This window comes from Colletotrichum orchidophilum (assembly GCF_001831195.1).
Source record: "Colletotrichum orchidophilum strain IMI 309357 chromosome Unknown Scaffold_7.1, whole genome shotgun sequence".
NCBI lineage: Eukaryota > Fungi > Ascomycota > Sordariomycetes > Glomerellales > Glomerellaceae > Colletotrichum > Colletotrichum orchidophilum.
In genome coordinates this window covers 73578-93039 of record NW_019172963.1, presented here as the reverse complement: position 1 = coordinate 93039, position 19462 = coordinate 73578, and the positions used below count along the sequence as shown (strand labels likewise).

Below are 19462 nucleotides of genomic sequence, written 5' to 3'. Positions count from 1 at the left end.
GCCAAAAACTCCGTGTTGAATATCCACATATAACACACTGACAGCATCTACTAATTGCTGGTATTCACTTTTGAAGATAAACGTTGAGATTTGAGACTTGAAGATGGGACGGACTCCATTGGATCCAGGCGGGAGATCTCCGGCAGGCTTACTTTAGGCACCTTGCCTTGAACCTGAGTTCCTTTATTAAGGAGGATGGGAATTTGGCATGCTTCTGCCGGGTTCTGGCTCTTCCAGGAGCAGGCGCTAGGTACGGTAGGCCCGTGCTGCCGAGGCCCCGCGCCAATCAGCGGGGATGACCAGAGAAACAACGGCCCCACTGCTTTTTGGGCGCCGCAACTGAGAACTTGAGAAGGGACGTCACCAAGACAGGGGCAGCGGTCCAAGCGTGGGGCGACCCAGATCCCCCCACTGTTTCAACCGGAAGCTCTCCCAAGTCCAGGCGAGCACGGCCTGATGCCTCTGCACTCTGCACTCGGCAGCGTGGTTACGAAGGCTAAGCACGCCAACAGAACAAGCCGCGGTCCTGCGAGTCGAAACCTAGGGGAACAGACCTGACACCCCGTCCCTCGTCCCGGGCCCTTCAATTATTTGGTCATTCTTCCAACCCTTCTTCACAAGTGTTTGTCTCTTATCCTGGACCGACACTGATTGACATCAGGTCGACTTGCGAGGTCGCCTATACTCTCCACATACCATCAGACTCTATCTCGATTGACAGTACCTATTCAAGTTGCCGGCGCCTATCTCGCAGATACCCATCGAACTCGACACGCATCCCCATTGCTTCGTTCCAACACCATACTCAACGGCGCGTTGAGCAATGGTCCGCCAGTCGACCCGTGCTGCCACAATCAGTCTCTGAACCAGACTTGTGCGATCGTTACACGCAGAGCCAGTTTGGTTGGTTTACCACCCAACAACGATCCGAAGCATTTGACTTCCCAGTAGGCGAACTCGGAGCCACAGCCACGAACTGTCCACGAACTATTAATCTGTCAGTCATGGACCCCAGCAAAGAGGGACTCTTGGGCGACAAGTCCCGCCGCTCATATGATGGAGAATCCGACGACGGTTCCGACATGGATGCCACTGAGTACTTGGAGCGAAATGAACGGAAGCAGGAGTCAAGATTGCGCAAGCCCGCTTTCCTTTCGGTCAAGCCGAGGGGCTGTATCGCGGCATTCAGAAGGCTCTTCCAGGGACGCTCGAAGCTATGCCTGCTCATCACCGCCGTCGTCTTCATCATGTGGGTCTTGATCAGCGCTGGAGGAGCTGTCATGTACAAGAAGTTCAAGGGCGCGCCGCCTGTCGGCCTCTCACCACCGTGGTATCCGACTCCAAAAGGTGGCATATCCAAGAACTGGGCCGAGAGCTACAAGAAAGCCTCAGAAATGGTCGCCAAGATGACGTTGCCTGAGAAGGTCAACATTACAACAGGAACTGGCTGGATGATGGGTCTCGCGGTCGGCACGACCGGCCCTGCCGTTCACGTCGGCTTTCCACAACTTCAATTACAGGATGGTCCGCTTGGTATTCGCTTTGCCGACAATGCGACCGCGTTCCCTGCTGGCGTCACTGTGGGCGCCACCTGGAATAAAGAATTGATGTATCAGCGAGGCAAGGCGCATGGACAAGAGGCGCGAGGCAAGGGGATCAACGTGCTCCTCGGACCCTGCGTTGGCCCCCTTGGCCGCCTGCCTGCCGGTGGCCGCAACTGGGAGGGGTTTGGCGCTGACCCATACCTGTCAGGAATCGCTGCCGCCGAGACGATCAAGGGCATCCAGGAAGAGGGAGTAATGGCTACCATCAAGCACTTTGTCGCCAATGAGCAGGAGCATTTCCGCCAAAGCTGGGAATGGGGATTGCCCAACGCCATCTCTAGCAACATCGACGATCGAGCCATGCACGAACTGTACGCCTGGCCATTCCTCGATGCCGTCAAGGCCGGCGTCGCCAGTGTCATGTGCTCTTACAACCAGGTCAACAATTCGTATGCTTGCGACAACTCCAAGCTCCTCAACGGTATCCTGAAAGACGAGATGGGCTTCCAAGGGTTCGTAATGAGCGACTGGCTTGCACAACGTTCCGGTGTCGGCAGCGCCCTCGCAGGTTTGGACATGACAATGCCTGGTGATGGTCTGTTTTGGCAGAATGGCAAGTCTCTTTGGGGCCCCGAACTTACTCGGGCCGTCCTCAACGGATCCGTTCCCGTCGAGAGATTGGATGACATGGCAGTTCGTATCGTTGCCTCTTGGTACAAACTGGGACAGGACGATAAGAAACTCTATCCGGATGAGCTTCCCAACTTTTCCTCCTGGACCAATGACAAGATGGGCAAGCTCGCTCCCGGTAGCAAGACACCCCAACCAGAGTTAGAGGTCAACAAGTATGTCAACGTGCAGGGAAATCACTCCGATATTGCCCGTCGTGTTGCTGCTGAGGGCACAGTCTTGCTCAAGAATAAAGACGTGTTGCCAATCAGCAGGGACGGCTTCATCGATGCGAAGCGCAAGCGCCACGAGGGCAAGTTGAAGATTGGTATTTTTGGCGAGGACGCGGGCCCAGGCAATGGACCTAACTATTGCGCCGATCGCGGTTGCAATCAGGGAACACTGGGTTCGGGCTGGGGTAGTGGTGCTGTGGAATTCCCGTACCTTGTCACTCCTGTTGAAGCCTTGAAGAAGGGCTTCAAGTCTGAGAAGGTTGAACTATCCGAGTATCTCACAAACTCGCCCCCGTTCCAGAAGGACCCCTCTATCCTGCACAATCAAGACGTCTGCATTGTATTCGCCAACGCAGACTCGGGAGAAGGTTTCCTGGCGTGGGGAGGCATTGGCGGAGATCGAAACGATCTCAAGTTGCAAAACGGAGGGGACGACTTGATCCTTCTAGTCGCCGATAATTGTGGCAAGGGTGAAGGCAATTTAGCAGGCGGTGACACCATCGTTGTCATTCATTCTGTCGGACCTGTCGAGATGGAACGCTGGATTGAGCACCCTGGCGTCAAGGTAGTTCTCTACGCGAATCTCCCGGGAGAAGAGAGCGGAAATGCGCTTGCGGACGTCATCTTCGGCGACGTCAACCCTAGTGGCAAGCTGCCGTATACTATCCCCAAGTCTTTGAAGGATTTTGGACCTGCCGGGCAGATCTTGTATCTGCCCAACGGCGTGGTGCCTCAACAGGACTTCTCCGAAGGACTTTACATTGACTACCGACACTTTGACAAGAACAACATTGAACCCCGGTTCGAATTTGGATTCGGCCTGTCATACACGAGCTTCGAATTCTCCAACGTTGTCGTTGAGGGTCTCAAGGAAAAGACCGCACTTCCCCCACCTCGCCCATCGCCTGGTGCGGAGCCACCAAAATTTAGCGAAAAGATTCCCGATAAGAAGGTGGCCTTGTTCCCGGAAGGGTTCCGCAAGCTTGAGAAATACGTATATCCGTACTTGGATACTGTGGATGACATCTCCTCGGACCCGTATCCTTACCCAGACGGATATGAGGTGAAGCAACCCCTTTCTCAGGCCGGTGGCGAGGAAGGCGGTAACCCCGACCTGTGGGAGACGTATGTTACCGTAAAGGCGGACGTGACCAACACCGGCGCTGTTTCTGGCAAGGTCGTGCCCCAGCTCTACATGTCGTACCCGAAGAACGTGCACGGCGTGGACTTCCCGGTCAAGGTGCTCCGTGGATTTGACAAGTTCAACTTGGACAAGGGCGAGAAGAAAACGGTCACGTTCAACCTGACACGGCGCGACCTCAGCTACTGGGACGTGCGGCAACAAAACTGGGCGATGATTACCTTTGGAGAGTATTCGTTCCTCGTTGGCGAGAGCTCGAGGCAGCTGACTCAAGTGGGCAGTTGGTAGCTGTTGTATATGTTTATTGGTTTCTGCTGGTATGGAGCCATTGATGGTTAAGAATAAAAGAAGATTTTGGTAACATATAAATGGGGGTTTTTGTTTTGCAGTCATTGCTCACGTCAAGCGTCAAGCCAAGTGTCTCGTGAGGTTTAGTGATCTACGCATGTAGAATTGAGATGAGGTACTCGATTACGATCTAGGTTTTATTGCATCCCAATTGATCTGAATTTGCGTCTGTCAATGTCTGAGCCTAACGGAAAACCTGCGAGCATCACTACATGTGTGCTGACCAGACTGTTATGAAATGGACGTGTTTACTCTGTTGAGAACTCGGACCAAGAACTCCAAGTCTCCTTCTTCAAGGACACTGCCGGTGCAAGATCGAGGGGCGGTGCCCATCGCAACACGAGATGGCCGTCCGCGTCGCACAATACCATAGCTGCTTTACGATGCAAGCCAACCCGTCATACATAAGGTACCCCTCTGTGAATTTTTAATGAGGAGCCTACCTTCAAGACCACGAACGTCTCAATGGATGTATACAATGTCCTTGAATCCCCACGCTTTGTCCCGTTTTCTCACGCCACTTCCTTCTCAATAGACTGCAATGCGAATACCTTTTCCGCTCTCAAACTAAACGACTGCATCGTCAACATCCTTGGTGAACTGAAGCCTAGGGCTGACGGGTGCGATGGGAAGTTTACAGACTCGTCTAGGGAGTGTAAAGTGGATGGAGAGGGCATCAAGTGTCGGCGCAAAAAGCATAATGGGCGTTACAAGGAGCCATTGTTCAACGTTTGTGAGTAGCTTCCTCCGTTCCCGGACCCCGGTGAAAACATTAGACAGTGTCAATGACGGTTATAGATGATGGCGTGACGAACTGGAATGGCTACCTTGGCTGCCATGGTATCATCTCAAATTGCTACGAGATGCCGTAGAAATGCTAGGCTAAGAAGTGGTGGCCCGAAGGCGATTCTCCCACGATCTTCAGTACCAAATATGGTATCTATAAGTAAGATGACTGGAGTGGCAATTCTTTGATGGAAGCCATGCAACGGGACACACAGTTGGGGGACATACCCGGAGATACGTATGGGCTTGCATCGTGGCAAAATGGAATCAGACAGACCTTGACTGTGTTTTCAGAGTGAAGGAGAGGGCATTACGAGCCAATGAATCAAGGAAGTTCTTGATCTTCCAAGCTTCCAGACTGGCACATGCCGAATGGCGCATGACGAGTGCCCAGTGACTGTAGGGGATGTGTCATTCAGGCAACAGCGGCGCGTGTTGGAGTGAATGTGTCTTCCAGGCAGCCTTTTTGCGCAGTAAAGTAAAGTCCTGTCAGACTTGCTATATCACTAACACTAATTTGCCATGTCGTCAGTGAGGGCATTCTGAAACTTGCAGAGTTCACGAGTGTGGTCAGCAGACTACGGTACCGGCGACGTGGATGTGGGAAAAGGGGCCAACCCGTGAGATAAGCGGAGGCCGCTAGCGGGGTCGGCAACCTTGATCCATACGTTTTTGATGAAAGATGTATGTGACACAATGCATTGCTGCTACCCGATGCAGTCAGCAGCACTGAATCGTTCGGAATGAGTGAGAAACACGTGATTGTCTACACGATGCGTAAGCCGAACCTTACAAATCTCACCGCGACGCTGCTCACCCTTTCTTGGCGATCTAATCGGAGTTAATTGGAATCTACATCACATTTCAATAGGCGGTTCTATCCTTCTGTTATGGCTTACAGATCAGAGTGCAGCATGTTCACGGCTGACATATCGTCAGTCGCCATGGAGAGTGACGTCTTCCGACGCGGTTAGAAATCACGATGATACGCCGGAACGAAGGGCGGTTGGCTATCTCAACGAGTCCTCGCCGCTCATACTGAACGTGAACGCGCGCGGGTCCGAGATGGAATGGCAGTGTCCTCGGTGAGGTCCGGCGTGGGGGTGGTGAAGTTGAGGTGAAGGTAGAGGGGAGATTTGGAATGAGACAGCACTCCCGCCTCCGCTCCGGCTCCGGCGGAGTTTACGACGGCAAGTGCATATTATCTGGTGGAGGCGGGGCACCGTGGGTACATGCACGGGCGGAGCTGATCGATGCAAGGCACTGGTTCCAATCTGGCATTTGAGACGTCCACAGAGCTGCCTAAGAAGGAACAGTATGTCGAGACACATATGTTGGCTCCCTCCATGAAAATTGATTCCCCAATGGGAAAAAGCGAGGGAGTTCCTCCTGTCGTTGTCTCGTCGGATTGCCAGGAGCCGGATGGCTGAGGGAGGAGCCACCCCACCGGGGCAAGCCACATCGGCAGCGAATCAGGGTCCTCGCGTCCTTCTTTCTTTGGAATAGCATTGGTCAATTTTCTGCCCCCTAGCTCATGAACTGAACCGCTGCCAGGACCGCTCGCACTACCTTACCTAACTTACCTTACCTTACCTTACCTTAGGCTGTGGCGCAGTCGAGAGCCCGTCCCGTCAGAACACCGTGTGACGTTTTCCTGTCCCTCTCCTTGTTTTCTTCGTTTCGACTTTTACGCATCATCCCGTCTTCTCGTCCCAGCTTGTTTTAGTCGTCCGCGCTTGTTCCCGGCCGACCGCGAGTCTATCGGCCTTGCCCGTCGTCTCGAGTCGTAACACAGCAAACCACATGCACCGCATCGCGCTTAGCATTCTTCCTTGCTGGGCCGTGGACGGCGCTTCCGTTCATTTCGCTCGTTCGCTACTTGGCCCATCGTGAAGCGCTCCTTGGGGCACAGAGCATCCGCAAGTCTGCCTTGCTGAATTTCGAACACGGAATTTTTCACGACTATTCCCATACCTTTGACTGCCCATCGCTGGGCGCTTATGATCCTGTATCAGATGCAGCAAATTCCTTTTTTCTGGGGGATCCTCTGATGCGTGATCGACTAGACGGGTTTCCACGCGGCTACAGGATGCGATCGATCTGCTCAGGTAGGGCCGAATGTCACAGCTGCCCCCAGCCTCAACTTCAGCAGCCCATTATCGACTTCTAGAAGAAACCCCTTTGACTATCCTCATTGGCCGACAGCTCCAGCAAGCGGGAAGCCTGGGAGCCGAGGTACGGGCTTAGCCATGCCTCAAAGTCTAGAACCAGACTCACCCTGGCCTGGTTCGCAGCCTCTAGGAGTGCCAAACAAGCGCGCAGGATGCTCAACCTGAAGCAGACGACAACCACTATGCTCGATGGCCGGGTCCTACGCAACTGGGATCCAAACTTCATCAGAACTGGTCCAGAGTGGATCCAAGAGCCAGACATGTTGACAAAAGTTCGAGACGTGGGGCAGCTGAATTATTACAGACCAACCAACCCGCGGATAAACCAACCTGGTCAACTTTCAGCCCTACGGAATCATCCCCGCATCCACGACTTACTCCAACGGGGGTTTTGGCTGGGATACCCAAACATCACGCGAGCTAGGCAAGGTTGAGACACAACTTGGTTCTCCAATGCGGATATCTTGATGTTTTTGACTTTGTTGCAGATTATTCAACTTGTCTGCATCTGCTGGCATTTCAAAGAAAAAAGATGCACAACGTTTGCTCCGTGCTCGGTCTCGATGCTATCCCGTCTCTTACCTCTACCATGATGACACCGCGGCAGAACGCTATGCTCCCTTGGCGCTCTACAATTCATCGTCATATCTGCACAGCTGTTGCAAATGGCTCCCCTGAGTTTCATTGGTCCGTTGGCGCCAGTCAACAAGTACCCGGTAAACAAGCTAATAGACCTCCGTCGGATTGCTAAACCGAGCCTCCCACCCCGGTCAGCAGCAGTGCCTTCTTCTGATTCTCGCCATCCTTCGCCATGATCAAAACGGTTCCTAGCAGCAATATTCACCTGACGATGGACCGGGGACGCCCGATCAATCACGGCCCGGGACTGGCGTGGGATGGGCAGCCATTAGTCCATGCTGGACGATCTGTCCTCCACTAAAATCTGACGTTGCCTTCTTGAGACCCTGCCACCCTGTTCTCCCCGTTGACCACCTGCCCAAGCACCCTAAGACCTGTGCTTTTTCATTGTCACCATGCCTGGTAGGGCTGCAGCTACGACATTTGCCTAGTCCGTCCCACCCCAGAAGCATGCATTGTCTAGGCTGTCCAGGCTTCTGGGGTCGGTTTATCACGATCTCCGGCGTCATCGGCTAGCGTGGGAACCTCTTCTGGGAGCCCGAGACAAAAATATGTCTGCTCTGTCAGCAGATTTACTCATCGATGTCTGTATACAATGTGGCCAATCATCAACCTCGACCTCGCTTCTTCGCCCATCACACTGCATGTCGTCCCCACGCAAGCAACCAACTTTTGGGAGGAAGAGTTGACGGAAGTCTCGACCATGTCCGCCAACTAGACCTGCAACACAGCCAGTCTGCTGGTAATGGGTGAGGCTTTGGGTCAGGAGCACAATGACTATCCGTTATGCTGTCCCTGGCCCCAACCCACCCGTTCCTTAGTCTGTCTCCTGGGTGGACGCCCTTTGGATGTGGTTGCCGTAACCCCTGGACGTCATGCCGATGCCTTCATCAGCCTCAGCCTCAGCTCCGGCCATAACTCTCTCCATGTGGATGCTCCTTGCCCGTCTAGAGTTCAAACGTGCGACTACCATTGCCGGAGCGGTGCCCGGCATCGACCATGTGGCTAGAGCGAATCTTGACCATACAAAACCAGTCTGTCGTTTCTGATACCCGGCACAGAGGCAACTCTTCCTCGGTGTTACTCCATACCAAGCTTTTCTGACGGCCTTTGCCGAGTATCTGAGGCACCGCAAACTCACATCATCTGTCATAATCGTGGTACGCCGTCTCCGGCTCGACCGCTGCGGAAATCTATCAACTACTCAACGGCTATCTTGGGTCGCCGAGCTCTACCGACGTCATTGGACCAGACAGACATATCCAGTTGTAGTGTGTCTGACTACCTCGATTGACCCAACTGATCGGTTCGGAGATTCTACCCCGAAGTGGATGTCTATCGTGATGAACGCCACGCTCAAAATCGAGGAACAGGATATATCATCAACCTCCCCCGATGCGAACCTGCCACTTTCTCTTGATCACAGCTACACGAACATCACCCAGCTTCAAGATCAAATAGACTCGGATACTCAGTACACAGTCGAGGACATCCTTGTCGCCTTCGCGCCGTCATCAGTTAGTCCGGAGTCTCGTCCATCCCGCAGACCGTCATCCACCATGTCCTCGTCGCGTTCCGGCCGCTCCGGAGGGTCATCAAGCCACCAACGTAGCTCCAAGAGTAGCAAGAAACCAAGGGCGGTCCAAGTCAGTCACGGTCTTCTCTTTGTATTGCCTCCCCCTCCCTTTCATGACATGCCACGAGATCTGGTCCACTTTCCGCACAAAAGCGTTCTACATCTAAAGCTCCTAACAGCTTCTCCGCTGCTTGACTTTTCATCCATTATCATACTGACTTTCAACTACCAACAGCGCTCAATCCAACAACTAATCGAGTCCCTGGAGACGCACAGGGTCAACACCCTCACCGAGCTCTGCCGCATCGAACGCGTGGCGGCTACTTGTGAGAACGAAGAGGATGCCCTGGCATTTCAGGGCCCCATGACTGCCGCTTGGGATTACTACGTCAACAGCAACCAGTTTCTCACGGAGCTGCGGGGCCTGACGCGGAGCTACCCTCTCTGTAGCGACATCCTCTACGACGCGCACGTCCGCGTGCGCAACGATCCCAACTCGAATAAGAGCTGGAATTTGGCGTGGTTGTGCCTCGTTAAGATTCAGGAAGAGTAAGAGAAGCAGCTATCAAGCTCCCCGTCTTCGCCAAACATGTCATGAAATATAAAAGACTAACGTTTAATGTATCTTTTTGTGCGCTTGCAGTGACCTTGTATCTGGGTATGCGGCCCTGGAGGCTGCGAAACCCGAGATGTGGGGAGGCCGCGAGCCCTCCGCCGACGAGGCGGCCCAGCTCGGCGCCTGTTTCGAGTATGAATGGAATAAGGCCGTTGACACGATGCTTCGGCACTGGTCCGTTCCCCCGACTTGGTTTTGATTGCGATTGTGGGGAGCTCGAAACCATGTTGAGCCGGTCCACATGGGCGTAGGAGTTTGAGAGGCGGGGGGGATAGACCGTTTTGTCAGAGGACGATTCAAGCTACTTACTCCAAGCGCATAGAATGTTTTTTTTTTCTTTTGGGATTTCAGCATGGGCGAATGAGGGCAAACGATTTCTGTCCTTGGGTCATAGCATCGGTGCGGGAAATCTGGGCATTGGAAAGAAGCATTGGCATGGGCATCGTCATACACCACCCAGTCTCGCGACAACGGTTTGCATTTCACAGCATGTTGAATTTCTGATTATATGCATCCTCCTGGAAGATATTTCCAAGTCACGAGGAGCACGATATATAGAGAAAGCTTCTGGCAAGCTCGACAGATATTCCTCTATTCCCCTGATTCTGATTCAGATTCATCAAAATGAGAGTATATTTATTCCGAAAAGAAGTAGACTAGCGCTTGCAATTTGCAAGACTCGACCGAAATTGAGCATGAAATGCTGTCACTGTGTTCTCAGTCATACCGAAGGCAACAACCAGATGCGACGGGCCTTCTTCACCCAGAGACTGGTAGCTTCGCCACCACATGTCATATGCCACCCAAGGTCAGCATGCATACAACCATTAGACAGATGAGATCTATGCCGTCGAGAGTGACATCACTGCCATGTCCGGATTCGAAAGTGCTAGAAACAGTGAAATGCTTAGAAAGCAGAGGGCGGGAAGGCTCGTCAGAATTCCCTGTGCAATCCATGGGATCCGAAGCGGTCGCCGCGCGGAGCGGGCCGAACGCGCTAGTGAGAAATTGCCGGTGCCCATGTTACGCCGGCCGCCGACGGAGTTTGTCGGGTGTCGTTGACTGCACTGCCTGCCATGTGCCCCTCGCCCCCCCCCGCCGCTATCAAGCTGTCGAAAAGACTCACTGCGAGCGATGTAACAGAAAAACAGCAGTCGGGACAATGCGGGCGTAGATATGCAGCCCTCTCGGACATGGCGATGCTCGTAAAGGCTATCATCTACTGTACAGGTCATCGCAATTAATCAAGAGTCTCGCACGGAATTCCAAGTATCCGAAGATTAAATCAATTCTTGAGATTGACGAGTCTTGGCCCAGTAATGACCTCTTAAATCTATACCGTGTAGTGGTCTGCTTCCTCCTCTTCTGGAGGGTGAGCTGTTTCTGCCCCTCTCTATTGATGCAAATATATTCGCTTTGACCAGACACTTCCGACCTTTTCCAATGCTATGATTATCCGAAATATTTTCCGATCATGTAAAAAACACAAACCCGGTGGGTTTCTGTATCATGTTCTTCACCCAAAGATTGATACAGTGGCTCATGGCTCAGTCTCTCCGTCAGTGCCGTCTTCCTCGCCAACCCAGTCGTCGCTCTCGAGTCCGCGGTTGCGGATGGCGAGAGATCCAATCCAGCCCAGGAGGGCAATGCCGCCAAAAATCCCCCAGGCCAGGGCCTCGCCTTTGGGATGGACACGCGTGGAGAGCGTGAAGAGGGCGCCAGAGACGAACGGCCCAAAGCTGCGGCCAGCGGCGGATAGCGTCTGAGCGATGCCGTTCAAGGTTCCCAACGTAGCATGATTCGGTGCACAGTTTGTGATCTAAAAGCCATCATTATTAGGAATCCACCAGGTTCACTTTCGCAGAAAACTTACCAAGAGCATGACACTAGACAGGCCGCCGACGGCGCAGATGTTCTTAATCACGAGGATAACGCCCAATTCCGCGTACAGCCAGGTGGAACCACTGCCAACGCCAAATAGTGGCTCATCGTCCAGGTAGGGAATCCACGGCATCAGGGCCATGCTAATCGCCAGTCCCAGTAAGGCAATGCGGTAGGTGCCTAAGTTTCCCAGCCGCGTCTTTAAGTGCTGAAAAAGGAAGGCCTGGAAAACAATGGTGGCCACTCCGGCCAGACTGAGACTGATGCCAATCTTGCTTGGTGGAAGACCTCGGCCTGTTGGAGGGTTGGCGTCGGCGAAGATTGGGTACAAGCTGTTATAGGAGATATTGGATAGCTGAAAGACTAGGTATGTCAACAGTACAAGGACGGTATTGCGATTCAAAAGTTGACGCCATGTCAACAGATCACCGGGGAGCTTGGTGTCGTCGTCAGCATGAGCATCGTCCTCGGACGCATGCTGAAGCAACCCTTGGTCCTCGCCTGCTTCATCCTCATCGTCTTCTTCGTCGTCATCAGTGCTGGCCACGGCTTGTGATCCGCGGCGAGGCCAGCGCGTGGCCCAGGAATTCCTGCGCGGTTCCGTTCCTCGCGAAACCCAGGACCAAGCTTTCCGCGCCCAGGCAGGAATCCAAGCTGCGTGGTCACGCTCCAGCGTCTCCAGCGTCTCCTCGAACCAGATTGCGACAATGATCACGCTGATGAACAACAGCCCTGCGCTCAGCAGGTTGGGCGCGAGGTATGGGTACCGTTTTCCCATGGTACCAACCAGCAACCCGCCCAGCGCCGGACCGGTAATGCCGCCCAAGGAGTAAATGACGGGAAGCCATGTGAAGGCCCGGCTTTGGTTCGAACGGTCCGTCACTTCGCCCAGAACGGTGGGAACCACGGCAGCGTTGCCATTGAGCATACCCATTGCCACATGAACGACTACAATTTGCCAGTAGGTCCTGCAGAACCCGAAGCCGACGAAACAGCCTGCCAGCATGAAGGTGCCCAGTACCATGGTTGGTTTTCTACCCACGACGTCTGATAGGTAACCCCACAACAAATTCGTCGACAGCTGAGCCAGCGCGAACGCTGAGGCAAGAATGCCAACGTATAGCCCCGTCTGAGAATCTGGTATGTCGGAGAAGGACTCGACCATCTGAGGCAGGTAAGGACCGATGGAGTTCAGTGCCGTCTGCTCGCTCAGGGACAGAAAGGCAAGCAGAGCAAGCTGCTTGACCGGCAGAGGAGTCTGCCGGTGTTCGTCGTCTGCAGCGTCGGAGTCGTCATCGGAATGTGGGAATAGGTCTGCCGAGGACTGCTCGCGGGGTGTCTTGGGAGGTGGTGTCGGAAAGGTGTGATATCGATGAGTAGACTGGCGTCGCATCGTGGTTCTCCGGCTGGACTCGATATTTCCCAAAGTGGGAATGGGAGCGCCTGCGTGAAAGGAACCGGACGAGGCTGTCCGGGACACCGCCGCAGCGCGAACAATGTTGTTACTATTGTTGGTGCGAGGCATGTCGAGCGCTGCAGCAATTGGAGGCAGGGCTTGGTACAGAGGTCGACTAGATGCAGGTACACAGGTTTTTGCAGCACTAGCGGTGACGTCGTCGAGAAGGCCGTCGATATGGGTCACGGTTCACGGTTCACGGTTCACGGGGGTCGGTGGTAAGTCGTCGGAGATGGGTTCGGTGGTGAGCTACTCGTTCGGGTGTAGCTGCTGGGCCCGGGCTACCCCGCTGCCAGGGTCTCACGGAGATGGAATGCAGAATCGCAGCCTCCAGCGCATGGTCTCGAGTGGCTGAAGATGCGAGGAGGCGAATGGGTTCGGAGGGAGAATGGGACAATTGACGGTGAGGGCACACCGGGGGAGGGTGAAGATGTGCGTCTCTCGTTGTCCTGGATCGGGAGGGAGGAGTCGAACGTCGCAAAGCGGGAGAGGGGGTGGTGTTGCGACGCAGCGATTTAATTAAGGTAGGCAGGCGGTGGTTGAAGAAACCAAAGGGGCTGCTTGGTGCTGCAGGTCGGCGGGAGGATATCGGTGGGATTTACCTTAGCTCTCGGCTGGATGCGACGTGAGAGCTGCCCAGAAGAGCAAGCGAGACGGTTGAGGTCCAATGGGAATAAAGCACAGACATGGGTGACCTCATTTTTCAGTCCTTTTTTTTCCCCCCTTCCTTCGGCCCTTCGACTCCTGCCCTTTTCTCTTCTGTCGCCGCTTGGTGGTCGCGGCTGCCTGTGGCTCGTGCACTGGCTAAAATGAGGGTGGCAGGCGGGAAGTCAACAAGACGTGCACAGAAGGGGCCAGTTAAGCTTCCCGCCCCGTCAGCCACTTCTGTCCCTAACGGCCAATCAACAAACCAGAAGTTCTGGGGCAGTTAGTGGGGGCCAGTTGACGGGCACGAGGCAATGGTAAGTCTGTGTGCTCTACTTTCTTCTTTGATCACGCGCAGATGATGACGCCCACCCACCAAATCACCACTCTGTCATTGGCCGAACCCATCTGATCTCTGATCTGGCGCTGATCGTCCCAGATTTTCCCTTGCCGCCCAAAATCCAAACGGCCACTAACCCTCTTGCTCTGTGCTGTCGCATTCTACTCGGCATCTCCAACCGTTCGTCTCTTCCACGGTATCCAATCATTTGACCAAACACACCGCCGGGACTGCGCACCACAGAAGAGCGGTGGTGTTTCTCAGAGACTGCCTCGTGATCGAGAATTGCTGGCACCAGGCCATATTTTCCCGGGACCGCATCTACCGTTGCAGCCAGACATCTGACTCTGGGTGGAAAAACCTCCGATGCTAGGCCCACGCAGGGTCCTGTCGCGTGCCCTCAAAGAATACCTTGGACCAACAAACAGACGGTCGACGAGCCTGCCCTTGATCCCGGAAACAAAAGAAGAGCTGCGCCCAGTACTTCGAGTCATGTGTGGCTGCTAAGACCTGGCGGGCGGTGCCAGCAAATATCCCCTTGATCTCGTGTCTTGAATCTGAACGAGGCCGTGACCGAGTATTGCGAATATCTCCTTGACCATAGTCAATAATAAAATGAGAGGTAGCTATAGCCTAGAGAACGGTAAGGTGAGTTGATGACAGGTCGCTTTTCGATAATTTCTCTTCAACATCGATAGACCCACCAACGACCATGCCGCGGTGAAGAATGATACAATGTACGGACGCGACTCAGCATTTCGGTGTCAGTGACCGAAGGACAGCTCTCAATGCCGAGTTCACGCGAAAACGTAGCGTCCTATCCCTGCCTGCATTGCCTTTGCGTCCCGTAATAACTGGGAGATCTTTCGGTCAGATACATCTCGGAGAGTTACAAGAAAGACAGACACCCGGAGTGCCCCCACAGCCCTAGGTTTGGATGCTGCGAAAGCCGCATGCCCGTCTACAACCAAAGGTGTTCATGTTCGGGCCGCATTGGACCGGGTCTCAGGGATATGGCATCTTTCCTGGAGCATGGCGTTGCCTCGCCGCTCACGGATCGCACAACATTGTCACGACCAAGAACAGCCATGGATTCAATTCCCACCGACCTGTCGAGCAGATTCAAGCCGTTACAGGACGATGCCATGGAGTTGGTATCACGCACCAAGCTGCTGAGTATTCTCAGCCCGGACATTCAAGGAACAGCGACCGCCAAGATATCTTCATCGTACTAGATCAATTACGAGCCCTCATCTTTGTTCAAGTCGTCCTTCCAGAAAAGAGACCAATCTAGGACAGACTGATTGACGAAATCTAAGTAATAAGATTGTTTGTCTTGTCTCTGCTTGTGTCCCTGTCCTGACAAGGCACCCCCGAGAACAGGGGAAATCGGCCCCAACGCCGAGGCTCGCAGCGAAATGCACCTTGACGTCTCGGTCAAAGTTGATCCGAACCTTCTATACCCTGGAGACAAGCACGCGTCTCGCAGGCAAGTGTTTACACGGGGGCCTAATTTGAGCTCGAAAATGCGAAGAAGTCGACCAGCATGGATTACTGAACCTTCAACTCCGAGAGCTCAAGTCACAGGTTCGTTGCAGTTCACAGGACAGCAACTTGGAGGCTGACGCTTGTTCACTCGGTTTCATTTTTTGTGTTTTTTTTTTTCCATTCCTCATTGTTTCATGTGGTTTTATACGAAGACACGCAGGAACTCTACCAACGCCATCATGGCCATGGCCTGGCCGTATGGCATGCTTGTCCGTGGGATGTCCTTGTAATGCTGCAAGTCATGGCCCATACCTGTGCCGAACGACGTGTTGAGCAACTCGCCCTCGGGGCTGATGTTTTCCAAAATCGCGTTAACCGCCTTCACGGCGACGGCCTCGTACTCCTTGCCAATGTACTTCTTGCGCTGCGCCTTGAGGATGCCGTAAGCGAAACCGGCCGTGGCGCTCGCCTCGACGTAGGAGCCCTCCGACTCGGGGACATCCAGCAGCGTCCTCCACAGGCCGTTCTCGACCTGCAGAGGCACGAGAGCCGCGCACTGCGCCTCGAGGGTGTTGATGAGGTGTGACCGGAGGGCGTCGTCGCCTGTGAGATTGAGAAGCTCGATGAACTCGGGAATGACGATGGTAAGCCAGCTGTTGCCGCGGGCCCACCGCGCGCGCGCAAAGTTGTGGCCGCCCTCGTGGAAGGTCCAGCCGTGGAAGAAGAGACCCGTCGGTGCGTCGAAGAGGTACTGCAGGTGGAGGAGGAACTGGCGCTTGGCCTCCTCGACGTAGTGCGGGCGGTTGAGGACGAGGCCGATCTTGGCGAGGGGCAAGACGGTCATCATCAGGGTGTCGTCCCAGAGCTGCTGGTCGTTGACCTCGAGGTAGGTGATGTGCTGCATACCGCCGTACTTTGTGCGGGGGAGGTCGTGGTAGGCCCACTCGGCCCAGCTATCCAGCCAGGGGAGGTAGATCTCGTTCTTTGTCTTTTCGTAGACGTAGGCAAGGGTAAGGAAGACGGCCATGGTATTGATGTTCTTGCCCTTGTGGCCCTCCTCGAACCGGTCCCGGAACCAGTCCTCGATGATCTTGAGGTCGGCCGGGTCGCCGTTGAGCTCGTAGTACTTCCAGATGCCGTACAGGCCAATGCCGTGGGTCCACTCCCAGTCGCCCCAGCCCTTGGTGTCGATGACGCGGCCGTCCTCGAGCGTCATTAAGAACTCGCCCGTGCTGTCCTTGATGTTGACCATGTCGTGGATCAGCCGCTTCACTTGCCTGTGAATGTCGGCCCGCTTGACGCCATGGAGCTCGGTGATTCCGGCAGGCATTTTGGCGGTATTTCTTTTGTGAGTATTGTGTGAGGATGCTTGATTACGGAGTTACTTGGACCCTTTTGGCGTCTGTGTTCGGGATCAGTCTTACATGGTCCAATTGTGGCCGGAGCTGTGAGGCCGTGAACATTTCGCTTGTCACGGCATTGGATCGGGTTCGTGTCGGTCGATGACGCAAAAGCACTCCTCTAACGATGACAGGAGTTGAGACTAACCTTTTCTTAAAAAATTCGTGCGGCACGGATAGCATGTGACTGTCGCGACAGCTTTGGGGGGTAATCTATGTATCTACAGGCACGGCACCAAAGACGCGAAGGCACGTGAGACAAAAGTTTATCGAACGACGAAAATGTCAGGTTTCGGGGGAAAGGGGCACGCTCCGGGACACGAGATTTGGGTGCAGAATCCTTTATGAAGGGGAGGGCTCCGATGAAATATGCTTGGTGGGAAAAACGAGGGGTCCCGGGCGGGAGGATGGAGGGGGAGAGGGGCTCGGAGTGATGGTGGCCGAGAACCAAGGCCCCAAGATGCTCTCCCAAGATGCGCTTTCCAGGAGACGGTTTGGTTCAGCACGATGGAGGGACTTTAGGACTCTCCACATTCTGGGTGAACGCGGCCAACGGTGAAGCGTGAGAGGAACGCGGTCTATTACCAAGGGTCGTGAATTTGCAACAGGAAAACGGTCATGCAGTCCGGAGCAGCGAGCGAGGAGCGTTTCTCTGTGTTGATGCAAAGGACACGTCCAGAAAGGACGTCCGTGGTTGGTCGGCAGGGCCCGACATTGCCCCATCTTAAGTGGCACGTCACCGGGGTGCTCCGCTCGCTGCTCGGGCCCTCCTCCCCCGCGCCCCGGGCTACTTACCCCGCGCCGGTGGGGGCTTTTCCCCGATTTTCTTTTCCATCCCCCGTCCCTTTTCCCTGGTCTCTTTTCCTGCATGTTCTTCGCTGCTTGGCTTCTGACTGGTCTGTCCTCGTTTTGCAGTCGTGTCTTTGGGTTATTAACTGGATCATCCCTGTTTACCTCCCCCAGATCCTGCGCCTGTTACGAGGTTTAGTGTAGTGTAGACGCCGAACCCGCCGCCGGCACCCCGGCCTTTTTCTGTTTAGCTGTCCGGGGATTGTGTTTTGGGGAAGTCATCTCCGCACCTCTCCCGCAAACCTTTCCGCACTGGATCTTTTGGGGGTGGGGGATTTGGGCGAGAAAAGCTGGAGAGAGGGACGGGGAACCGGAACCACTCCAGAGGGGAGATTTGAGGGGATGCAGCAGGCATCACCTTCTGCCCCAGGCGTCCAGGCCTAAACTTCATTTTGCGGAGCCCTCAGCCTAGAGGGAGAATAAGGTTACCCCATGCTCTTCCAGGCACGCTTCACCGCACAATACAGAGTAAGATTGAGCGAGATGAACGAGATTACTCACGAGATCAACGGGGCAAAGTCAGATTGGGGAATTGAAGGGATGAAAACGTATCTTCATAGAGGAACCAAATTCCGTCTCCTGCTTCCTGTGCAGACAAGCGCTCTCATCGGAGGACACAAGACACTAAGCAACCTATGCATACACAGTACATGTGCGACCGCACCCATGTCCCGAGTCACTCCCAGCCTCTTTCTTGGGACTGGCCCCAGGTCAAAGTACTCTGTACCATGACCGATTCACCTTGATAACATCATTCACCATGATCTCGCATAGAGCTTAGCCAAAGCGGACTACGCAAGATGACGAAAACGAAAATCTCCACGCCGTCAGAGAGGCCAGAAAGACCAGTTGAGCCCCAGCGTCCACACATGTTACTGAGGGCCCCTGTCAAGCCTTTCCTTGGATGGTAAGCCAAGTCCGGCCAGTCGAATCGGTAGGGTTCGCGCCGACGACATGCTGCTTCAAGGTACGACGGCCATTTTCCTCCCATCGACCAATCCCATCCTTGCATGCCCGCCGCGAACCCAAAGCAGCTGCTTCGTGTCTTCCACATGCCCAACACTACACTGACACACTGGCACACGCCCCCCCTTCCGCTGAGAGACCTCGTGGTCTGAGCCTCTCTTTTTTGCCAGTCGCTGCTAAACATTTCATCTGCCCAGAAATGCGGCGACAAATCCAAGAAACCAAGGAATGAGGCGGCCGGGAGAGCGTCCAAGTGACATGCCAAGTCGCTCAATGCCGTCACAATGGCTGTCCTTTCTCAATCAGCGATACCTCTCTGTCTTTCTTAAAGATTGTTTCCGACATTGGGAATGCGGTTTCCAAACCGCTTAACGCTTGATTAGTGACACTGATCGGCCTACCTGGACCCCTCGAGAAAATACAGACTCATGTGAGACATTGCAATAAGAAATCACTGACTAATTTGAACTAGTCTCGCGCCTTACCCCCGTTGCCGAAAACCACCAATCACTTTGTCCAACCCAAAAGACTGGGTATAGGCGCACACCATCGCGCCGGGTCGTCTTTACCAGCCGTGCCAACCATAAAAGTTCAAGAAAAGACCCTCGCAGTCGGAGCCATGCGCCCACACCCCATTATTCCCACCTATCTCATGCGTATTTGTTGTCAGTTTCCCCCCAAATCATCATTTATCACGCTTGTGGGCATGTGCGT

At 54.2% G+C, this 19462-nt stretch overlaps 5 protein-coding genes across 5 annotated transcripts; 3 read left to right on the top strand and 2 right to left on the bottom strand.

Annotated features, from left to right (window-relative positions):
- Positions 1-1004: 1004 nt before the first annotated feature.
- On the top strand, positions 1005-3875 carry CORC01_01335 (glycosyl hydrolase family 3 N terminal domain-containing protein; the record flags this gene model as incomplete). The annotated part of the gene is made up of 1 exon (XM_022612991.1): positions 1005-3875. The coding sequence occupies one exon, from the start codon at positions 1005-1007 to the stop codon at positions 3873-3875; it is 2871 nt and encodes a 956-aa protein (XP_022480419.1).
- A 4987-nt stretch (positions 3876-8862) lies between these two features.
- On the top strand, positions 8863-9922 carry CORC01_01334 (uncharacterized protein; the record flags this gene model as incomplete). The annotated part of the gene is made up of 3 exons (XM_022612990.1): positions 8863-9048; positions 9343-9656; positions 9751-9922. The coding sequence occupies 3 exons, from the start codon at positions 8863-8865 to the stop codon at positions 9920-9922; spliced, it is 672 nt and encodes a 223-aa protein (XP_022480418.1).
- Positions 9923-11263: 1341 nt separating this feature from the next.
- Positions 11264-13129, bottom strand: CORC01_01333 (major facilitator superfamily transporter; the record flags this gene model as incomplete). Its single annotated transcript, XM_022612989.1, has 2 exons — positions 11264-11542; positions 11597-13129. The coding sequence occupies 2 exons, from the start codon at positions 13127-13129 to the stop codon at positions 11264-11266; spliced, it is 1812 nt and encodes a 603-aa protein (XP_022480417.1).
- A 1929-nt stretch (positions 13130-15058) lies between these two features.
- CORC01_01332 (uncharacterized protein) lies at positions 15059-15280 on the top strand (the record flags this gene model as incomplete). Its single annotated transcript, XM_022612988.1, has 1 exon — positions 15059-15280. One exon carries the CDS (start codon positions 15059-15061, stop codon positions 15278-15280), a length of 222 nt encoding a protein of 73 aa, XP_022480416.1.
- A 455-nt stretch (positions 15281-15735) lies between these two features.
- On the bottom strand, positions 15736-16863 carry CORC01_01331 (glycosyl hydrolase family 88; the record flags this gene model as incomplete). Its single annotated transcript, XM_022612987.1, has 1 exon — positions 15736-16863. One exon carries the CDS (start codon positions 16861-16863, stop codon positions 15736-15738), a length of 1128 nt encoding a protein of 375 aa, XP_022480415.1.
- Positions 16864-19462: the final 2599 nt, after the last annotated feature.